Raw genomic sequence first — 22,444 nt, 5'->3', positions numbered from 1 at the left:
GCGGGCCGAAGTCCGCCTGCCCGAGAAATAGAATCTTGCGCAGCGCGCCGGAGCGCTCGTTCAACACGTCCGTCCGCCGTGAGCGCTCTGGAAGCCGCTGCGCCCTTTTTTAGAGGCTCGTTTCTTCGCCTACTCTCGAGTTCTCCGCTTATAGCATGCGCAGAAATAAACGCTCCGTATGTGTGTATAACGACGAAAGGAATTCCTCTCCATTCTCTTCATGAACCACAGTTGAACAGTGACGAGGTCGCAGCCGCGCCCTTTGATGAAAAGTTTACCTGCAGGTTTCTACAGTGCACCCAAAAACTCGAGTGTAATCAACAGAAGTGTTGAGACGCGGAGCCTTCAGACAACCTCGCGAGCTCGGTACGCATTCCGCCAAAGCTGCAACACAGGCGCTGCGCTTCTGCGCTACATCGGAGCACGGACGTTTACTAAAAAACACCGCTGGTTGGCAGTCTAGTAACTGTGGAGGAGGGCCTATTTCCCAAGAGTCAGTGCGCAAAAGGGCCCTCGGCAGCGGCGTCAGAGGAGGATGGCTTGCAGAGGCTGAGCGCACTCTCTCCTAGTTTTTTTTCCTCCATGGCATCAAGGCTGTTTCTTTCAGTTGGAATACTTATTCCTCTAATCTAGGCCAAGCATGCACCTGAGAGCTGATGGCTACGTCTGGCTAGTCGCGAATTGGTGCCTTTATCGTTTATGTTGAGTGGAATGGGGACGTTTAGCAATAGCGCACTGTCGCGATCAGCTGCGCGTCCCGAGCCCAGTTTAGAAACCTCGGTCTAGTCCATTAGTCGCAGCAGCCACTGTCGCTGCTTCCGCTTTTGCTGGATGCCGCAGCTGGCGTACGGCTTCGGGGCTACGTCATGAGATGAGAGGCGATTGAGTAGGAGTTCCTCATCATCGGCAGCAGGGCGAAGTCCCGTCGCGGGCGAGTGGCGGCGGTTCCCAGCCATCAAGGAAGGCCCGATCATGGCATCTGCCGGTGTTCTTCCGACATATTTCAAGTATATCAGCGGGGCGCCCGGCGGATCAGCTCGTAAGACGCTGCGAGTGCGGGAGAAATACATTGTCGTGTTGGTGCTGGCCACCTTCCTGATGGTTTGCATCGGGGCCGTGTTTTACTTGCCTGAACTCCGGGCATCCAACGCCTATCGCCACATAAAAAACGCTGGGCCAGATCTCCTCCTGCCGCCGCCGCAAGCGATTGACGACAACGTGCCCCGTCACAACGGCATCGCCGCGGACGAAGAAGACCCGCACAAGGCCGAGGACCGAAACAAGCTCCAGGAGAAGATTATCCAGGACCTCGGCCAAGGCCTTCCCATGCAGGTGGCCAAACCTGACGAAGCCAGGCCTGAGTCGTCGTCCAAGCGACCCTCGACAGTCGCCCGACCGCTACACCAGGAGAGTCCGGGTGGACCCGCCGCTGACGCGAAGCCGCAGGTTTCGCATGCACCCGATGCCCAGAGAGATGCGGAGAATCTCAGAAGGAGAGAAAAAATTCGAGAGGTGAGTGCGGTTTGGTGCTTTGGACGAGTCAGTGACGAGTTCTCTCTCGTCCACGACCACCCGGCATTCATTGGCAGTGAACATAGCGCTTCGCGCCATGTGAGCTGCCGGGCGGTGCATCGCCGACCCGTGCATCTTGTCCTAATCTGCTAATGCTGTTATCAGGAATTTCAACATCGCTTAGCCGTGTGCCCTTCCTTTCTGGGAAAGAAGCCAGCTGAACGACTGATGTAGTCTGGCTTTTTGTTTTGCATTTTGCTCAAGTACTTTCAAATGCTTACGTTGCTCGCGTATCCTATTGCCTTTGCTTCTTTAAAGCATTATAATCCTGACATCAGTGACGCTTCTTGGTATTGAAGTACGCTGATGACAAATCAAGTATAAACAGGTGCTTACGCGAATTCAAGAAATAGATGGTGTATGTATTGGACTCCTCCGACAAGCAACCTTTCAGAGCTACATTTATTGTGTGGCACTTTATTTTGTGCATTTTTCATTTGTTTGTGTTTTTTTAAATCTGGTTATAGTGAAGAATGGCTGCAAATAGTGAAGTGTCAGAAGGAAAAAATGTCTGAGCACAAAATGCAGATGCTCATCATGGCTATGCTCTGTACTACTGCTCCTGAACAATACTGTTTTCAATCACACAGACTAATTTGAGAAGGCAGTTTGTCTTGAGGCGTAGCATTTTATTTTGATAGATCCTTGTCTCTTCACAGGCTTGTTGGTTCTGGGCAGCAACTTCAGCTCTGTATTTTGTAAACGTTACATTATTGCTTGCACACGTATACTTGTATTTATATGACTTAAATGGGCTTCTTTGATGTTGCTTTGCTAAGCTTAACTCAGAATGGTATCTGTTAACTGCTTGACCAGCATACTTTAGTGTTGCAAAGTTCCAACTTCTATGTTTAACTCCGGGATATTCACAGCACGGCAGTGTAAAATATACATGAATGATAGAATGTCGCACATCATACAGAAAATATCGAGAGCAGCCAACAGCCTAGCACGATGGAGTATGTTGCACTTCATGCTGAGAAAAGGTCAAGAGCAGACAGCACTAAATGTGAGGCAATGTAGATCCACAGCTTAGCACAGGCATGACTTTTGAAACGCCTGTGAATCTTCCAGTAACAGCAGATGTGGGAAATCATTGTAATGAGTTTCATCATGCCATCAACTATGGTACAGAGCCTACCACAAAGCAGTCATACGATTCGGGTGGGAAGAGAGAGTCGCACTGACTTACATGGAAGCATGAAGACAGCACGAAAACAAGAAAGCAGCATTTAATAAAGTTTCAGGCACTGCAGTAGGTGGTAATGCTCTTGATGTCAAATTTTCGTGCCAGTCTGTGCTGTCTTATTGCTCGGGGAACCTCTTACGTGGCCATCTCAGACAAAACTAATGAGACTTTGTTTACCTGCTGTTTAGATCAAAATGTCGAGGATTTTTTTTGGAAATGTGTCGCTGTTATTGATCCTTGTTTGAGGCAGTTTTCTTGCAATTCTTTTTTTTTTTCTGCTCTGAAGCTTATTAAACAGGAGTTTTTGTTTGGTTAGCTTGTCTTGACAGTGGAAGTTTCTCTTGCTTGTTAGCATTGGTCTTGAAAGAGAGAGAGCAAAATATTTATTCCGAGACCCCCAAGTCCACTGCTGCTAGGTGTTAATGCAGAGCTTTATTGCTCCTCTCTTGTTCATTTATTCACTTAATTTTTTAAAGTCTTGCCCAATAGCCACGTGCCTGGCGTGCTTTACTAGAGGCCGGGACACCTCATTGTTATGTGTCTGATGTGCTCGACACGTGTGCATTTTTGGGTTGTAGTGGAAAAGCTAAACTGCAGCTGCAGGAGGAGGAGGGGAGCCTGTGGAGACAGCTGCTGTGTACACAGCCACGTTGCTTCGTATGAAGCTGTGAAAACACCTGCTTCCTACTGCAAAGTTCCTCCGTGCACTGATCTATGCCAGACAGCTTGGCTAGATTATCAGAGAAACAGAAGGTTGTTAGTTGCACGGAGTCGTAATCTTGCGAAGGAGTTCCAACGGTTATCTTGCCTCCATGCCACCCTTTTCAAGGGACTGATGGTTTGTTCCAGGAAAATCAAAGGCCATTTAAATAACTTTGTTTCTTAAATATGCTAGGCGAAGTACACGACCAAAACTGATGGAAGTGAGGTTATTAGGTGCTCTTTACAACATGGCACTTTTGGTTTTTTTTTTTTGTGCTCTTGCTGTCCGTGCAGCACGGTGCGGGCAGGGCATTTTTTTCTTATTTATTTTTAAGCCCACACTAATATCTGTCCGTGCAGCAGTCATATAAGACTTTTTCTGATAGCGATAGATGAAATGATTGAGGCAATTAGAAGCAAGCAGTTTGAAGGCTGATCATTGTGCTTCATAGAAATGTCTAATCCATTATGTGCTTCTTTTGTACAGATGTCATTAGTTGTCTTGGAATTTGTGCATTAATTGTGCAGTCTGTTGTCAAAATGAAGTATAATTTAAGCATTGTGAAGCATAATAATTTTTTCTCCACCTTTTGTTTTCCTAAATTTTTTTTTCTTTGTGAAGCTTTGTGTAATGACATGGTAAAAACATGCTGATTTATATATCATCCTGTCTATCTGGCCTTTAAAGTGGCACTTTCACTTCTATGCAGTACTCTGCATCTTACATGTGATATGCATGATATTCTCAGGCAGAGATTTGGTTTGAGTTGGACTCCGTCTAAACAACACTGAAGGCGCGTCACTAGAGGCACTCATGAGCTGTGGTTTGTCATTTGATTTTTTCAAGAAATATTTGTACTTATTTGCTTTTTTTATGTTCTCGTTTATTTGCGTAGGTATTTGGAATATGTAATCTTCAGATCGGCAAAAAAAAGGGGGGGGGGGTTGGGTTCAGCACGCAATAGACTTCCCTGCAGTTAGATCACATTCCTAATTATTAATGGCCATGCATACCACTACGGCGCCTTTAGAGAGGTTACTTCAAGTGTATTCCCACCCCTTATGTAACACCCCCTGAAAAGGGGAATAAAACTGAACTGAACTGAACTGAACTTCTACATCAAGCTCTTTCAAGACCAAACAAACATTGTGCACCCTCTATGTAAGCATTTTAAGAGAAATTTGGTTATTCCTTCCGGCCACAACATTCTGCAACCGTTGCCTTCAAATTTCTGTGCACTTTCATGATTAATACGTACCATTTTGTCTCATGCAACACAGCTGTCCTTTGGTTAGTTGACCTATGTGCTAAGTTATAAATGCTGAATGTCCTGGTTGTGGTAATTTGCACTATATTAAATGTTTTAATACTTCAAGTTCTCAAGCTGCTTTAGAGCACATGGATAACAGGCCATTGACTGCAGCTTGACGAAGAAATAATTTACGAACACCATTTGTTGTTAGACTACGTTAGCACATTGCAAGGTCCTGTGCCTTGGAACTTCTTGCATTTACGCTGAAAAAGCTGCCAAAAATATTGATCACTCAGACTTGTTAGTAATTTGATAAGTGATTTCTTTCATCTAACAGCTATCTTTTTTATGCAAGCTATGTATTGTTGTTAGCCTTGTTCTTAAATGAATTAAGCACATGTACAGCCTGTGTTTTGATTGGAAATGGGAGACTACAAAATCCCTAGTATTAACCTTTTCTTTTGGCCCTTGTTTTCTGGCACACTTGCCATTTACAGCACTGTGCTACACATACTTAAGGTCCGCCAATTCTTGAGGCCACACGGCAATCCTTCTGATTGAGCTTGATGCTCTTCATTGAGCTTAATTGGCCTGCTTCGCCATTGAAGGAAGGAAGGAAGTGCGCAAGATGTTGAGAGCTGGGACTTCTTCACGGTTAATGACTGTACAAGGTTATAAAGAACTTCATTGCATTAGAAACACGCGTCTAGGAATTTGCACCATGTGCAGTGTAATCAGAATATATAGGCATGTGCCTTCTTGAATTCTTCGCAAAGTTTATTGCCTGAGGAAAGTTATTGCAAAACTACGGCAGTGTGCAGCTCGTACTAAAATGCTTCTGCAAGATGACAGTGGTTGAACCAAGAATTACTTAAATTTATAGTTGTGCCCTTATTTTTGCATGAAATAAACGTATTTTATGAAGTCTAGGTCTAGAAATTGCAGACACCATTGCAGCTTTGGGGGAGCAATGATGCTTGCTTGCCTCAACAGATGTAAAATTGGTCGTTGATGTAAATTCGGTGAAACTTATGCTTTACAGCTTTTCTGTAGAAAAGTATGGATGTTCTATGCATGGCTTCTTTAGTGCATGGCTGCTTTAGCTCTTCGGTGTTTATGGTGCTATAGGTTGAATCGTCGTTCTCTTTTTGTGCAGTATAACTGGCATGGTATGTAAACTTAAAAATGTACAACTTAAATGTCACTGGGGTTGAATTATCAACATTTCATGCATTCTCAGGTATTGCTGTTCAGTTTTTGTTTGTTTTGCACTGAAGCTGATTTGACTCACGTTGTGATTCACTCTCTATAACTTTATGCTTCTGCTAGCCTTTATGTGGCCCTTGTAGTGAACATAATGCTTTGCAGCACTTGCCGATAAACCAGTTTCTTTTTCTGAGACCTACTGTAAGTATTAAGTGTTGTATTCGGCAGTTTTCAGTGAGCAAGCTTTGTGAAATTGAATTGAAGCTTGTGGAGAAACATAGCATCTGTCTTTGCACAGAGCTGCCAGAATTTTGCAAGAAAAAATTGCGGGATTGCATAAAAATTGCAGTCTGAAAAGTGAAAACTGCAAACCTAATGGTGTATGGGGCTTAACATCCCAAAGTGGCTCAGGCTATAAGGTATGCCGTAGTGGAGGGTTTCAGATAAATTTGACCACAGAGGGCTCTTTAACTTGCACTGACATCGCACAGTACATGTGCCTCTATCATTTTGCCTCCCATCGAAATGGGACTGCTGCGGCTTGGATAGAACCGATGTTTTTTGGGTCAGCAGTCGAGCATCATAACCACTGAGTCACTGCGGTGGCTAAAAACTGCAAACATTATACAATTGAGGCACAGAGACACAAAACCGTGAGAGCTTTAATACAGGTGGAGCAATGATACTGAGCATGCCTTGTTTCTTTTTCAGTGCTAGGTGGTGCTAAGCTGACTGCATTATCTGTGTGTGCTCCTTGATTTGATAATATGAAATAGCAGCATTTCTTTTTCTTGTCCAGATGATGAAGCATGCATGGGACAACTATGAGCGCTATGCCTGGGGAGAGAACGAGTTGCGGCCCGTGTCCAAGAAAGGACACTCGGCAGGCATCTTTGGCAAGACGGCCATGGGGGCGACGATTGTGGACGGCATGGACACCCTCTACCTCATGGGCATGGCTGAGGAATTTCAACGAGCAAGAAATTGGGTGGCCGAAAACCTCAGCCTAAATGATGTGGTCTGTGTTGTTACTTTCAATTTTGGTGTCAAAATCGGCACCGAACCTGCAGAGTCTATTTGTTTTCCACATGGGTTGCTGTGTGGGCAGTAAACAAGCTTTAATGAAAAGGGAAGAGTTTTGCATTAGCGGTGAACACTGAATCATCCATAGGGACATTCTAGCCTTTTGATTACAGAAACTCTCTTTCTGATTTGCCTTCAAATTTAATAGCACTATTCAACAGCCTCAGCTCTTTTCAGAGTATTTTGAAGTTTAAACAAGCTGAAGCCCACAGCTTCATTTGTGAAAAATAATGGATAAAACTCAGTCTGAAAAGATGACGGGCATGTCAAAAATATATCTTTATGCGTGCAGACGCCGTACATAGCGTATTTTTTTCTTTAACATTTCAAGCAATTTTTATTGGCATGCTCATTTTTTTCGTCCAACATTTGCTATGTTAGTCTTTCTTGGCTAACAGTGAAAGAGTATAATATGTGCAATAGAACAGCTGCCCATAAGAATGGTTTCACTGTTTTGTCAAACTGAATCTTTTAATCACTGTGCCATGCCCGCTTTTTCATAATGTGCACCCAGTTCTGATGTGTGCAAATTCTTCGTGCTCATGGCAAAAGAAGTGTGGTATCTTGAAATATACGTTGTGTGTCCACCATATCAGATTTGACCCAGGCAATACATTAAAATCACATCAGCTTGTGAGCAAAGGGTTCACTGCTCTTGTGTACTAGCTTTTGTAGCATATCTCTAATGTTATGGAAAAAAAAAAACAAATAGCACAAAAGAATTTTGCTAGGCAAGCCCACGTTCTTCAAGGCTTGTCATCAGCTTACTATGTCAACTTTCTCTGCAATGCATTGGTGAATGTAAAATGTTTGTTTCTGTTCCGAGATATATTTAGGTATCATAACTTCTTGCTTTCAACGATTCTTTGAATTGAGAATAATCATTTTCACATCCCCCTCTTTAGGGCTGTTTTCAGCCTATTGGATGAGCGAATCTTCTGCACTTGGCAACAGTAAAATTTCTCCAAGCCCATTTCCATAAGAGTTCTCCATCTGCCCAGAGAACTTTCTTTGCTAATTATCAGCATGCACACATGCCTTTTGTCCTTGTATGCTCGTGTCATTTTTCGAATGAAGCTACAGCTGTTGTGTTCGACTTCAGACCAGCTACAAATTTCATAGTCATTAAATTATTTTTATATATTTTCTTTTGCCCAAGACCTTTCTTTTGAGAAAACACCAGTTTCACACGTAGTAAACAAGCTTTCTTCTTTTACTACCCTTACTTTGAAAGAAGCATTCCATAGTGTTTGGTTCTTTTTTTTTTTTTTGCATAGCGCAAAGCCGCATTTAAATAGGAGACGGCTGACACGGCTCATTAGTACTTCAGGGGTGCAGCTGTTTCTTGTCACTTGTGATTTAAGTATGTGTATGGTGTGCCCGCTGCTTCTGTGTAAATTCAGACCGTGCAAGTTTGTGTGGGCAGCCGTTAGATTAAGTCTCGCGCACGGTGTATATGGCCTTAAAGGGAAAGTCCGAGGTTTTTCTCATCAGTGCATTTTACTAAAACTTCTCTGGCAAGTTCTCCTGAGCCTTCTGATATGTTGTGCAAAAGTTTTCTGCTGGGCGGTGTTCTGTTTCAGTGCAAATGAAGTTTTAATATGGGCAACATTGTGTGTATGAGGTCACAAGCTACACACGCTTTGATATTCACTCGTGTTCACTGGAGGAAAAAATTTCAAGCTTGTTTTTGTTCATTTAAGATAAATAATGATTGAAGTTATCACTTGTACACACCTCATTATTCAGTCATTTTGTTGGCGAAAACAAAGTTTTGGTTTCTATTTCCTCGTTTTTGCTTTTTTATAATTGTCTCGCTCATTGTTTTGTAAAACTGTTCTCATAAGCTAAGAGAAGTCCCAAGAAATATTCTGCTCAAAATGCACAAAAGTCATCCAGAGCTGCCCTTTAACGGCGGCATGTCATCCCTCTTTGCAGAGTTCCGACATCTCGGTCTTTGAAACCAACATCCGGTTTGTTGGTGGCCTGTTGTCATGTTACGCCCTGACTGGAGACTCTGTAAGTACCACATTATTTTTCTGATTTCAGCTTCTCGAATTCTACTTGCCAGTCATATCAGTGAATCAAAAAGCTACAGTTGCAAAGCACAACAAAGTGTTCGTTTAGGTTTTTCATGCATGATGCTGATGTCATGGGGCCTGTTGGTAACTTGGGGGGTTCTAAAATGCAGCGGCACCCATTCTTGTATGTAAATTCGTGTACAGCGTCTTACTGTGTCATTTTTGTGTGCTATGCAATATATACTCTAGGGTACTTTTTTACCTAGGGATAAAGAGGTACATGAGGGTACTTCTTTACCTAGCTTTTGTATGCTTTCTTGTTTTTTGTGCATGCGTCCAATGTACATTAAAATGTGTACATACAGTCAAGTCCACTTATAACAATACTGGTTATAACAATATATCGGATATAACAATGGTCAGTCATGGCATCATCAGCTTTGCCTTGTGTTCTATGGTAAAATAAACTGCTTATAGCAATGCTGTCAAGGCACATTATTGGTTATAACAATTAAATCTGGTAATTGAGTGTCAACCATTATAGACAAAAAAAGAAAGAAATGCTACAACCACACCAGCAAAACCATGCTTACAACATAAAAGCGCGCACGTGTGGGGCCGACCAATGGACTAAGCTGGCGCAGCAACGCCACAAAAGCAAAAGAGGCAGGCGTCATCGCGTCAGGAGAGCTGCTGCATTGCTGTATTGGCTACGCACGCCATGCATACCCCCAATCAGTCGGTGCAGTGTACGTGCATGCAGCCAGCGCGTTTTTTTTCTCTTGTCAGCTGTCACTGCACCCTTGGTTCTGCATGCTTCTTGAATTCCCCATAAGAATCACTTCCGGAAAGCCGGCTTGATTCCTGTGACGTGGAGTTGTGCGAAGCTCTCGGTGGCGTAGCGATGGCGGTGTTTTGGTCATCGGTGAACGGTGAACATTATTCCGGTTTCCTGAAGTTCAAATTAACGAGCTTTTACGGGCATTAGAACAATCAAACCCCTTCGGGTATTTACTGTCAATAAATGCTCTGAAGTTTGTCATTTTTTAATTTTTTTCGGCACAACCCTGTTATAACAATTATTGGTTATAACAATGGTATTTCCATGGCACTTGAATATTGTTATAAGTGGGCTTGACTGTATAATATTTTTACCATGCTGAATGTGAGCTTACCATGTGTGCTCAGATGTTGTGCTCCCTAAGGCTACAGCACTTCATTTTTTGTGCCTGCCGCAGATGTTCAAAGAGAAGGCGGAGGAGATTGCTCGCCTCTTGCTTCCAGCTTTCAACACTCCGAAGGGTATTCCTCACGCCCTCATCAACATCAAAACGTAAGTTTCGTTTTGCCACACTTGGTTTGCTGCTGTGCCTTGAAGCAGGCTATAAATTTTAAGCAGAGGCAATAAGCCTCAGGTGTTGCGAGATAGAAATTTTTCCAAAATGTGCTTTATGGCTTCTTTTCTCTGAGGATTTAAGTGGATGGGAAAGATGGAAAGAAGATTGTCCAGACTACAACCACTTGTGCTATATTTACTTGCATACTGAATGCACTTGTTATTTTGCTTGTTGTTTATATTACCTTACAAAATAAATGTACCTTCAAATTTTCATAAACTGTCCAAGAAAAAAGGAGGGAGGCATTCATTATGCAGTTGAGTGCTGTAATTTTCACTCCAGAGTACTTTATGGAACAGGTTTACTGGGAAGGCACATCGTACCGTCTTTGTCAAAATTAACCAGGCTGCATGGTTTGCTTCTAGCTTGCATAGTGAAGCCCTTGTGGCTTTCCTAAAGATCAAAACCTGTTGGAAGGTAAGAAGACCCCCAGTCCTTACCTTTAACGACCATTTCAGATTCAGGGAAGCTGCAAGGGCTCTACTGTACGAGCTAGAAGCAAACCATGCAGCCTGGTTTCTTTTGACAAAGACTGTACATCTAGTGTTAGGACTCTTAGATTGGGTTTCATGGAACCGTTTAGGTTCCTTGGTGAGCATCTTGTTCCCCAAGCACTTAAATCATTGCATGCCTGAGCCCCCCGCATTTTCTTTACCCACTTTATTTTGGGACTGACCACGCTCTAATAGCTTGTACCAGCCTGTTTCACTCTACAGCCTGTTATCATTATTGAATCTTGCCATTTTTCTGATTGGTTGTACATCTGCACACTTTTTTTCCTGCATTTTGAAAAGGGAGGAATGGAAGCCAAGACATGCAGGTTTTCTCGGCACCTTTCGAAAGATGTGCCGCAGTTTTATTAGACTGCACTTGAGCTTTCTCAAGTATGAATGTGGTACTACTTTAAATGCTGCGGCTTCTCTAAAGCTTCTCACGTGCTGTCCTGCTTCAGGGGAGTGAGCAAGAACTATGCGTGGGCCTCAAGTGGTGGCTCCATCCTGGCTGAGCTGGGCACCATGCACTTGGAGTTTGCCTACCTGAGCGACATCACGGGCAACCCCGTCTACCGGGAGAAGGTGGACCGCGTTCGACAGGTGCTGGCTGACCTGGACAAGCCCAAGGGCCTCTACCCAAATTACATCAACCCCAAGACGGGGCGCTGGGGACAGCGTGAGTCTCCCTTCTCGTCTTTTTTGACTGGTCAGAGGCAAAATTCCACGTATTTCTTGGCGTGAACTGAATGACACCAAAAGGAAGCATCACAGCGGTGTTCTAAACCTGGCCATGCCCTGGCTGCAAATTTATGCTGGAAAACAGGTTCTCTTTTAGGGTTTACAACAAGCAGTCTGTGATTGAGAAAGTTGACATGTTAAACAGTAGAGCCACAGAGAGAATGTAGTCGTGTAATGCTCAGTAAGAGATTACCTAACAATGGCATGAGGTATTCTTGGGCATGTTGCTACATTAAGATAATTTTTGTATCCACTCTTATGCCAGTTTGCTGAAATGAAAACTGTTAACAGCAGGCTGCTTTCTGTGTTCAAGTGTTTGCCTTGAACATTTCTTTAGGAAAGGCTTTGTAAAGTAAAAATACGGCTATTTTTAAAATGTGACTGGAAAAGTTGCTCTAACCCTTCTCCGAAGACGTAGCGCATGGCATCATGTAGTGCATAAAAACAGGACTGTTGAATTGTTTTTCTTGGATTGGATGTCCTGCATTCTTATAGTGAGCACTGCCTTTACGATAGCCCTAGAATTGACGCATTGACATAATTTTTGTGGTATGATGCGTGCATTACCTTCTCCAGTTTCCTTGTCATGATGCAGCACAAATTGGGCTACAGTTTGGATTTAGATTTATGATGAGAACTATGTGCCAAATCTCTTGTGTTTAACCGTGAAGGATCTTAAGGCATTCGACATTGAATGACATGCTGTAGTGTGTGTGGAAGGAACTGATTGTCTGGCCATCACCTTGCACAGACCACATGTCCATGGGCGCCCTAGGGGACAGCTTTTATGAGTACCTGCTCAAGGCATGGATCCAGTCGGATGGCGAAGATGTGCAGGCCAAGCGTCTCCTCTTGGATGCTGTCAAGGTTTGCACTGTCATTTATTTGTTGCACTTATGTGTAAAAGTCTGCATCCGATGGTAACAGCAGTGAAGTTTTGTTTTAATTTATGTCATGTGTGCCACGAAGGGGTGGCGTGGTATTTGTCCCAGCTTGTTGGCATGATCTTGGTTGTTACAGTTTGTTGAAGTGACACACTGGTTAGCCATGCACAACTCATTCTTTATGGGTTCAATCCCGGCTGCGGCAGTCGAATTTCGATGGGGGCGAAGTTGAGGTCCTTGTACTATGCGATGTCAGTGCACGTTAAAGATCGCCAGGTGGTCGAAATTTTCGGAGCCCTTCACTACGACGTCCCTCATAGCCTGAGTCGCTAGAGGACGGTGAACCCCCATGAACTCAACATTCTTCCTGTGTATGTCACCTCATTTGTGTCAGGCTGTTCGCACTGGCTTCCAACTTACTGACTAGCTTACAAAAATACTAGCATCCTCATGAATAGTCGTGTGTTCTGAAACAGTGTGTTGTCTCAGTTGTTTGTATTGAGGTGCTACTGTAGTCTGGGATAGCGTAACCATGTGCCTCTTCTGACAAATCGCTTTCACCATCTTTTTGTGCTCTTCTTTCCTTTCATCCTTGTCAGGCAGCTTGCGGTAGTGTTATGGTGCATAATTATGAATGCACCTGTTTTTTGTGTGGCTTGAGATGATTTTTTGCTTTTGTTGATTGTTGACTTTTGTTACCATGTGTTAACTTTTTACGGAATGTTAAGCTGAAGTGAGGTGAAAGCTGTGAGGTAAAAAAAGAAAAAGAAACCAGTTCACTTTCGATTCTCTAAGACACCCTACTAAAACTCGAATACCTAGCCATCAGGGAACAAAACTCACACTCGGTCTGTTTTTTTGTTTACGGAGGACAATTCTGTCATATAATTTTTCAGCTTCAATGGGGCAGATGTGCGTGTCCTGAGCGTAAGACTCATCAGTATCAAGCAGAGGGAGGATGCTTTTTTTGTTGCTTGTTGCGCACATCATGCTCACGTTCAACCGGGAGATCTTGTCTATACAGTACCAATGAGAGTGTCATTCTCTTCGCCATTAACTTCTAAATAAAGCTTGCTCTGTCTTTTTCACGTTGGCTGATAGGCCCGTGTAGAAGCATTCAAGGTTTAATTAGGGGGTGCTGTTTTGCTTTTGGTATGTGCAAACTGTTTCATTCAGTTGACTCATATCAGTGCTGTGCTACATGGAGCCAAAGTGGTAATCATGCACAGTCGTTCTCTATGTGCACTGCGTTAATCCACTGGCCCACTCTTTACTCAAGTATAGCTCAATGGCTGAATTTGCTCTGCCCTTGTGTTTTTTGTGCTATGCCCAGGCTATCGAGTCAAGGATGCTGCTGCAGTCTCGGAGCGGTTTCCTGTACCTGGCTGAAATTAAATACGACCGGATCGAGTCGAAGATGGACCATCTGGCCTGCTTTGCTGGTGTGCACTAGTCTTTGCTTTCATCATTTGGGGAAAGGTTTGCCCAGGAGGGGGATTCATGCTGCATGGATGGTCCTCTGTCTGTTCAAATGTGTTGCATGGATTAGATCCTTAAAAGAACCTTGGAGTGCTGCAGCTGCTCCTTTCCTGTATTTGGTATCTGTCCTTCAGTTGCTGGTTGTGGCTAGAGATGTGAAGGCCTGAAAAAAACACTGCAATTTTAAGAAAAAACGTTTTTTTTTTGTTTTTTTTTTAGACGAGAAAAAATGAAAAGAAACATCGAAAATTTCACAGTGCAATTTCAAGGTTTTATGATTGCTTGCTTTTAGTTTAGGTTTTTGTTTATGATTTGAAAACCATTACAGCGTGCATCGTTGAACGATTGGAGAGCAGTCGTCATCGCCGGTGCCAGGTAGTGGTTTTAAAACGTTCGTGCTGCGAGTGCGCGGGTTGAAGGCCAAGTCACATATAAGATCCAGGCTTGACTTAAAAACACACTAATACTTGAACTCACGGCTGAAGTAGAACAAAATGGTTGCAAGTTCTACAGAGCTACACACGCGGCATAAATAACGTAGGCTGCTGTGCACGTAAGCGGTTTTAGCCAAATGCAAGCCTAGCTTCTTGATTGCCAACCTAGCCGAGTACAGGACATCCACAGGAATTTGGTCCAGGACAGGGGTCTTCAGCGAAGCACGTGGCCCCATCTACCTGGTGGCAAGGCCTTTGCACCAACCAGCCGCTAACTCGTCTGGCTTGCCGACTGCTGCAGATACCACCATTATCTGCCAGCTGCGAACGAAACTGGTCCCGTTTTGGAAACGTCCATACAAGGATTCGCAACAGGCTTTCAGGGGAACGCGTTCAAAAGCTTGTGTATGTGCAGTCGAACCTAGCTGTGAACACAGCTTCAATCCATGCTGCTGCGCGTAGTGCCACATCCAGCAACAGTGACTATGAGTCCGATATGGAGTGACTTATAGATCAGTTTTCATGTTCCTTTTCTCGGTGCAATAGAACAAGAAGTGCATTTCACAAATATGATATTTATATCTCCATATTCGCCTGAAGTGCAAATTATTATCTTCTCGGTGCAATAGAACAAGAAGTGCATTTCACAAATATGATATTTATATCTCCATATTCGCCTGAAGTGCAAATTATCTTCTCGGTGCAATAGAACAAGAAGTTCATTTCACAATAGGACATCTATAACTGCATATTCAACTGAACTTCGGAGCAGTATTATTGATCGTTGTGCTGTTGCAGATAAATCTGTTTTTGTCACGTTTTGCAAAATTTTTACTTTTTCATGAAAAAAACCCCTGAAAAAAACATTTTTTTCATGCCATTCAAATTTTCTTAAAATTTTACATCTCTAGTTGTGGCCTCCGCCGTGTCATCTAGAATCAAATGCCAGAATGGGCCAATTTTGTGTATGTGAGAATTGGGAGAGGCGTGAACTGACAACTGCTCCATTGTCTGAAAAAAATGTTTTTGCCGTGCTGACTGTTTGCCAAGATTTTGCCTACCTCCTGGGCTAAAAAATGGTAGTGATAGGTGTACTACAGCTCTTTCCATAAACATGTGTACTATCAAATCTACCGGGTTTAAATGGCAGCAGAGGCATATTGTTAAGAGAACCCACTGTGTAGCCTGCATATCTGTCATGACCGGGACCCTTCAGGATGACATTGCCTTTGGCCCAGCAGGAGGACATGAGAGTTGTTGTTGGTTATGACATTATGCCAACATTGGTGCTGTTTAGCATAGACTGCGCCTCATGAAGTTGTTGTTGGAAAAGAAAAGATATAATAGGGCCGGTCATGATCTCATATCGGTGGCTGACCATTTAAAGCATTCCACTGGCAGCTTTAGACAATCTGCTGTAGCCTAGTGCTGTAGGCTGTCAGCTCTTATTAGAAAGGGAAACCTTGCTTCTATCACTTCTTTGACCCTGGACAGAGTGAAAATCCTGGGAGTGTATTTTGCTTGATATTTTCTGTCAAGCTAAGGGCTGATTTCATAAGAAGATGGTTTTACTGATTGCAAGGACAGGCTTGGTTCATCATCTGAGTACCTTTGATTTTTCATGCCTTCTTCAGGTGGTTTCTACGCCCTCATGTCGTGGGTGCTTTCGGATGACCCGTCTGTTTCAAAAGAACACTTCATGGACATAGCGAAGAACCTTACCAACACCTGTCACGAATCGTATGACAGGACACGTAAGTTTGCCACTTTCTAACCTTCGAAGGGAACTTGGTCTGGTCTTTACTCCCATTGGAAACACTAGCACTAGCACTAGTTGATGTATGCTTGTGCTCAGCTTTGTTTCGCAAAAATTTTGCGAGTGCTGTAGGAATTTCGGAATGCCATATTTTACATTGCTAATGAGAAGTAGTATGGAGAAAAAAAAAAAGAAGCAAACACTTTCCTTCTTTCCTTGAGTGGGTGGGAGTAAGGCCGCATCAGTGCAGTTTTCCAACTGTTGGATATTGTAGTGTAGTGCCGTTTTTTTTTCTTTTCTCTTCTAAATGCAAGGTTTTCATCTAGAACTTTGTTTGAAAGTTCCGTATACGTCAGTTTTGCCAGCACCATTACCTTCCAGTGACACCATGAAAGCGAGGGCACATTTCCTCTTTCTCAAACAGCAACCAAGCTAGGTCCAGAATCCTTCCGATTCACGGAGCAACTGGAGGCTCGAGCCACCAAGCAGAACGAGAAGTACTACATTCTGCGGCCCGAAGTGATCGAGTCGTACTTCTACCTGTGGAGGCTGACCAAGGACCAAAAGTACCGGGACTGGGGATGGGAAGCGGCACAGGTGGGTCCTTGGCTGTCATACGCGTGCTTGCATCACTCAGTTTCCTCTCTTCCCTATTTTAATGCGCAGAAAAGGCCCCTTGCATTCTCATTACAGGCAATAGTGTTTTGTCGCGGTGGATGTGCGCTTAATTGCAGTGAACAAGCAGGCTTTTTGAACACCGGGAGGCACTCTTGTTGCTTATTTGTAGAACACGTGTTTTTAATTTACGTACTGAGGTAGAAATTGTATGGGGAAAAAATAAAGCCCCTTTGTCTCACCCAAGCCCAAGGGAATTTTTTCCCTGTATAATTTAGATGAGACGCTGCCCATTTGCCCCCCCTCCCCCCTGTTCTCCTTTTTATAAAACTCCCATTAAGACGGGCTCAGTTAACATAAATTCTTGGATAAAATAAACAATGCAAGACCATTTGTTGGTTTGTCATAAGAATAGTGTAAAAAAAATCTGTTTAAGATGGACTGTTTTGCATGTGCTTTGGCTAGCATGAACTATCGTGGTGACCACAAACCACAGCAATCCCACGCAATGGCACTCATGCTTGGCTCTGCTGAGAAAAAAAAAATGATAAAAATCATCTACACAAGAGAGTGCACACCCCATGGGATAGCTTCCGCTCACCTTCACTCAAAAGTGCAGGGAAGTTACCTTCTAGGAGCACGCTTTCTTGCCTCTTTAGAAAAGGCAGGGCACCTTTGCGTGCCTGCCTGCACTCTGTGCAGAGACCTGACAAGACCATATCTCAGCATCGCGTGTGCGTTGCATACCACATGTTGCCTCCAGCAGGCAAAAGGCTCATTGACGCGACCATGTCCTCTCGTTGGTTTAGGGCTTAAAATTTAAGCACCGAATTTTCAACTGAGGTGACATCGCAACACTCATTCTTGCAACACAGAGATAGCCAGATAACAATGCCGCATGCTCGCCTGCGGCAGGCCCGTGGTGCATCTGCTCGTAGAGTTAACAGCTACACTGCCAGCAGCATGAGAGAGACACACAGCTACCAAACTGGGCACCTTTGGGGCTCATGGAGCTGGAGGGATGGCAAAAGTCATACACACACAAAAAAAAATGCGTGTAGTGGTCACTGCGGAAGGGAGGGAAAAAGTTCCAGTGAAAGAAACAGCGGACTAGAACAAACCTGTTTTCAGGCAGTGTAATGTGAGTTTGTAATGCCCTCACTCTTCAGCTCACCTCGTGCATAGTGCCATGAATGCTCTGTTTGTAACTGCCCTCTTGCTGAAAGGACGTAACAGCGTTAAGGCTCCCATTGTGCAGAAAATCACGTGTCGTCGGCATTGTTAACGAAAAATCCCCGGAGAGGCAGCCTAAATGGGCAACCTAGGTCACATGACCTTGTGGCGTCATCACAACCTGCCCACCGTAGCAGGTGGCTGTTGATTGGTCGCGAGAAGTTGCCCAGGCGGAGCAAGCTTGGTAGCATAAGCCCCGCCGATGGTTGCACCTGCCATAGTAAGGCTATCACTTAACTGCTGCGCTACTGCGCCAGGAGTGGTGTGAGGATTCCCAGGGATCGACTGGGCGGTCACTGACAATTCTTACTGATTCACAAGCAGCCTGCCGCAACTATCTTTGCGGCAGAGTCGGTCACAGAGCGCTCCGCATACTCCGCTCTGTAGACTGCAAGACGCAACAAACACATGCAAAACCACACAAGCCGATCAAACATAAGATCATCTGGGTACCGGGGCACACGGGGGTGGCAGGAAACCAAGAGGCAGACAGGATAGCTCGAGGATATACTAACTACCGAGCATCCAACGTCAACGACCTTGAGGAATCCCTGCCAGTACCTCAGGAATACTCGGCCATACTCAACAACTACAAAGGCAGCAGGATGCGGTACCCACCACCGCACAAATCTTTAAACAAAGAAGAGGCTGTCACATGGAGACAACTGCAAACGGGGTCATATCCAAATCTAAACACACTAAGTAAAATTCACCCCACACTTTACGCACACAATTGTCCGTGGTGCCATGAAAAACCTACACTGTATCACATCACATGGGCATGTCAGAAAGTCGACATCGTCCCAGTTATACAAAACCCCAGTGTGGAGCAATGGGAGGGTCTGCTCTCCAGCGACTGCCGCGATGACCAGATCGGTTTGATACGGCGAGCTCAGCTGACGGCAGCATCCAGCGGAGCCCTGGAATAGGGGCAACCGACCGTTGCGGATGGACTCATCTGACCACATAAAAAAAAAAGCACTTGTGCTAGAGCCAAATAAAGTTATCCTATCCTATGAATATAAAGTCGAGAATGACCACTTCTGCACATATGGGTGTGAACTCACTAAAGCTGTTGTGTCATACCCATAAGGTGAAGCTTAAGTGTCACCTCCAATTTTTATTCTGTGCTTTCTTGTAACAAATTTTTTGGACACACCTGTAATGCTCAATGCTCACATAGCCTTTTTTTGAGGCAATCTTGTTGAGGTGAACTTCGATAAGACGGGCACATTTTCTTGGTCTCTTCAACCTTCAAGTTCATCTGCTGTACTAATATAAATGAATTGGCTTTTGTCTTGGTAGCTTGTGCATATTTTTATTGCTGTCAGTATTTTTCATGCCTCTGCTTATATAAGATCCTGCCATTCTTCATGCTCGCCAGCAAAACTTTCATTTCAAAGGTGATGCAGTACACATCATGACCTAATATAGTTTTGGGTGCAGCTGTTTTTGCATTGGTGGGGGCCATGCAGTGAGAATGAGAATTTGCTCGCTCGTTGCCAGGCCCTGGAAAAGCACTGTCGGGTCGAGGGCGGCTACACTGGCCTAAAGAATGTCTACCAGACAGATGGGCCCAAGGATGATGTCCAGCAAAGCTTCTTCCTCGCGGAGACGCTCAAGTACCTCTACCTTCTCTTCTCCGATGACTCGGTGCTGCCACTCGACCAGTGGGTTCTCAACACGGAAGCTCATCCGTTGCCCGTTAAGAACCGAAACCCTTCTTACAAACCCAGCATCAGGTGATCGGGCGTGTCGACTCCTCATCGCTCCGCAGCGGCCCCTTCTCACTCCAGTGCGGCCCCTGCGAGCGGAGCACATAGGCCTACCACCATCCGGAGCATGCCGTCGTTTTGAATGGGACGAGCATCTAGTGACTGACCAGAATGCAAATAGCTGAGAAGTGTCGGCTTTTGTGCAACGCTGCAGTGACTGCACGAGGACTAGTGAGAGTGAGTAGGCCGAGCTAGAAGAAATGGGAGGAGGACACTGCCATGAGCAGACCTCCAGTGCGGGTGCAGCGGTCATCATGTTGAGCATGTCCTGACTAGTGCACCTGGCCGATGTGCCGCCGAGAGGTCATCGTCGTCTTCTACTTGGGAGAGTTGCAATGAACACTGTTTGTTACTTCGGGGGACCCTCATTTCTTTTTCTTTTTAATTTTTTTTTCTTTGATGGTGACGTATGTGACACACAGCCGACCTGTGTGCGCTCTCCGTGGCGCGTCGCCGGCTCACTGCCGTGGTGCTGTGACATTCCCAGTGATATCTCCGCAGGTTCCCATGTTGTTTTATTTTTCCATTTACGACTGAGAACTTCAGAGCCGTTTAGTTAATATAATACGAGAGGATAGGATTGTGTGGACAGGGTGGAGAGGTGTGAAAGTTTTGGTTTTTACTTCTTGCCTGTCTGGTTGGTAGCAGGCGATTTGCAGAAGTCTTGTGATTTCTCTTTTTTTTTTCCCACAATTGCATGCGCTGCAATAAGCAGGTGTTTAAGCATTAATTAGTGCAATTACACCACTGTAGCGTTGAGAGGTAAGTGCTCTGGCTTTTGCCTAGAGGGGGCAAAGATTGTGAGCTCTGCTTATATACTTACAACCTGCTGGCCCAGGCTGCTACTACTGTATCAACATAGGCTGAGGGAAGTGAACATCACATGTGCTTAGGAAAGTAGTAGCTGCAACTGAACCCCATTTTCTATACATTTTTTCTGCCATATGTTCAGATCTTTTGTCTCTCTTCGCCCATTGTCACTTTTGTTCTCTTTGTTGCTTTGTCATCAGCATTGCGTGAGAGAAGCCAATGGCAGCCTGGAGCCATCAACAGCCTGTTCTTTTACGAGTGGCAGTTCTAGGAACCACATCTTTTTTCTACTTCCGTCAGTATTCTTTTTCTTGCTTGCAAGACTTGGTGGTCTTTTTATCTCACACCTCAAATTATGATGGCTGATAAATGCTACGTGTGGTACTCAGTAACACGATTTAATACCAAGGGAGAGAATGAGAGCTGTGCAGCTTTCACCAAACTTGTGCCACCTTCTCGCACTGGGATTGCGGAGGGATGACCGTAATGCAGTAGTAATCTTTTAACTTTAGCCAAGCCTAGGAGACATGATCAACGAAGCGTTTGTGCCATCTGTGGTTACGCTCTAATTAGAGTGAGACTCACACGATTGGGGCAGCAGGGTGCATTCTTGTAGCACTTTGACCACCGTAGCGATCAAATCACCCAAGCGCACTGTTGCACTATCTCAGCATGCAGTAGCAAGTATTAGTGATCCTCCTACACTTTTTCCTGACACCGCATAACAGTTGTGTGCCTATTGAGAGCAGTGTGTGATGTGGTGTTGAAGTCTGTTTACCAGAATCGGAGATACGAATGACTCAATTTTTTTTTTTTTCTAAAAAGATTCATACTCCGATGTCAAGTGTTACTCACCCGAGAACTACGAGACTGCAGATTCGTCTTTTATTAAGCTGAACTGTGTTCACGCCTCTTTGTACAAAACTCTTGCGCTATGCTGTGTTTACCTGTGCACTGGTGGCTTCAACAGTGAATTTATGCTGCCACAGTGTGGTTTGTTGTGTACTTTCACTGAACACACGCACTAAGGTGCATTGACGTTTTGAACGAAGTGACTGCGGTGGGCAGTTCACCAGTGAAAAGGGCATCACTATGCTTTTCTTGTTCGTCTGTACTGGTGGTATCACACTGGGAGGCTCACAGTGTCTATTTAGAAGTGTGCACTGTTTGTATTTTATTTCAAGTGCTTATTGGACGACGTGGCTTTTAGGTAGGTGACTCACAAAAGTTGCTGGTAATTTGCTCACTCGGTGCATTCATGACACATCACACGTAGACGAAGATTGAGCACATAGTTTTTTGATGAATGGGAGTAGCTGTCAGTGATGCTGAAGAATATTAGTGAAGTCATCGATGTTCTCTTAGGCATAAATGGCTTGAATGTGACCTGTACCCAGGCAGTAATAATGAAAACTTTATTGAAGCTGTTGAGTAAAAAAAGAAACAAGTTTCTGCAAATGCAAATATGTTGCATCACACACTCGAAATGGATGAAAGGAGGCACCTAGTATAGTATTGTAAAGAGACAGTTTATAATTACTTGTAGATAGATCTGAAGGGCATAGTACAGTTTATTATCACGATTGTGATGTAGCATCTGTTTGCTGTGTGTTAGAGCTTTTCTTTGATGAGCTTGGTTATCATTTTATTAAAATTTCCTTTTTCTTTGAGTTTGTGGAAGATTGTAGTCTGCTACATTGGGGCATAACTAGCATATGCTGTTACCTCTTGCTGTATTGCTCGATAGCTTTACACTTAATGCATAGCATAGCGACGTTTTACCTCTAAAGTCCTGCTGCTTTT

At 44.2% G+C, this 22,444-nt stretch overlaps 1 protein-coding gene across 1 annotated transcript; it reads left to right on the top strand.

The window, feature by feature from the left end:
* The first annotated feature begins 589 nt into the window (after positions 1–589).
* Positions 590–22,400, top strand: alpha-Man-Ia (alpha-Mannosidase class I a). The gene is made up of 10 exons (XM_089571016.1): positions 590–1,512; positions 6,722–6,940; positions 8,944–9,024; positions 10,265–10,359; positions 11,376–11,593; positions 12,407–12,522; positions 13,873–13,981; positions 16,087–16,206; positions 16,633–16,805; positions 19,563–22,400. Exons 1-10 carry the CDS (start codon positions 973–975, stop codon positions 19,800–19,802), a joined length of 1,911 nt encoding a protein of 636 aa, XP_089427142.1. The 5' UTR covers positions 590–972; the 3' UTR covers positions 19,803–22,400.
* The last annotated feature ends 44 nt before the right edge of the window (positions 22,401–22,444 follow it).

This window comes from Amblyomma mixtum, chromosome 2 (assembly GCF_055824585.1).
Source record: "Amblyomma mixtum isolate Tamu chromosome 2, ASM5582458v1, whole genome shotgun sequence".
NCBI lineage: Eukaryota > Metazoa > Arthropoda > Arachnida > Ixodida > Ixodidae > Amblyomma > Amblyomma mixtum.
Note: the sequence above shows the minus strand (reverse complement) of the source record. Positions and strands in the feature narration are given on the sequence as shown.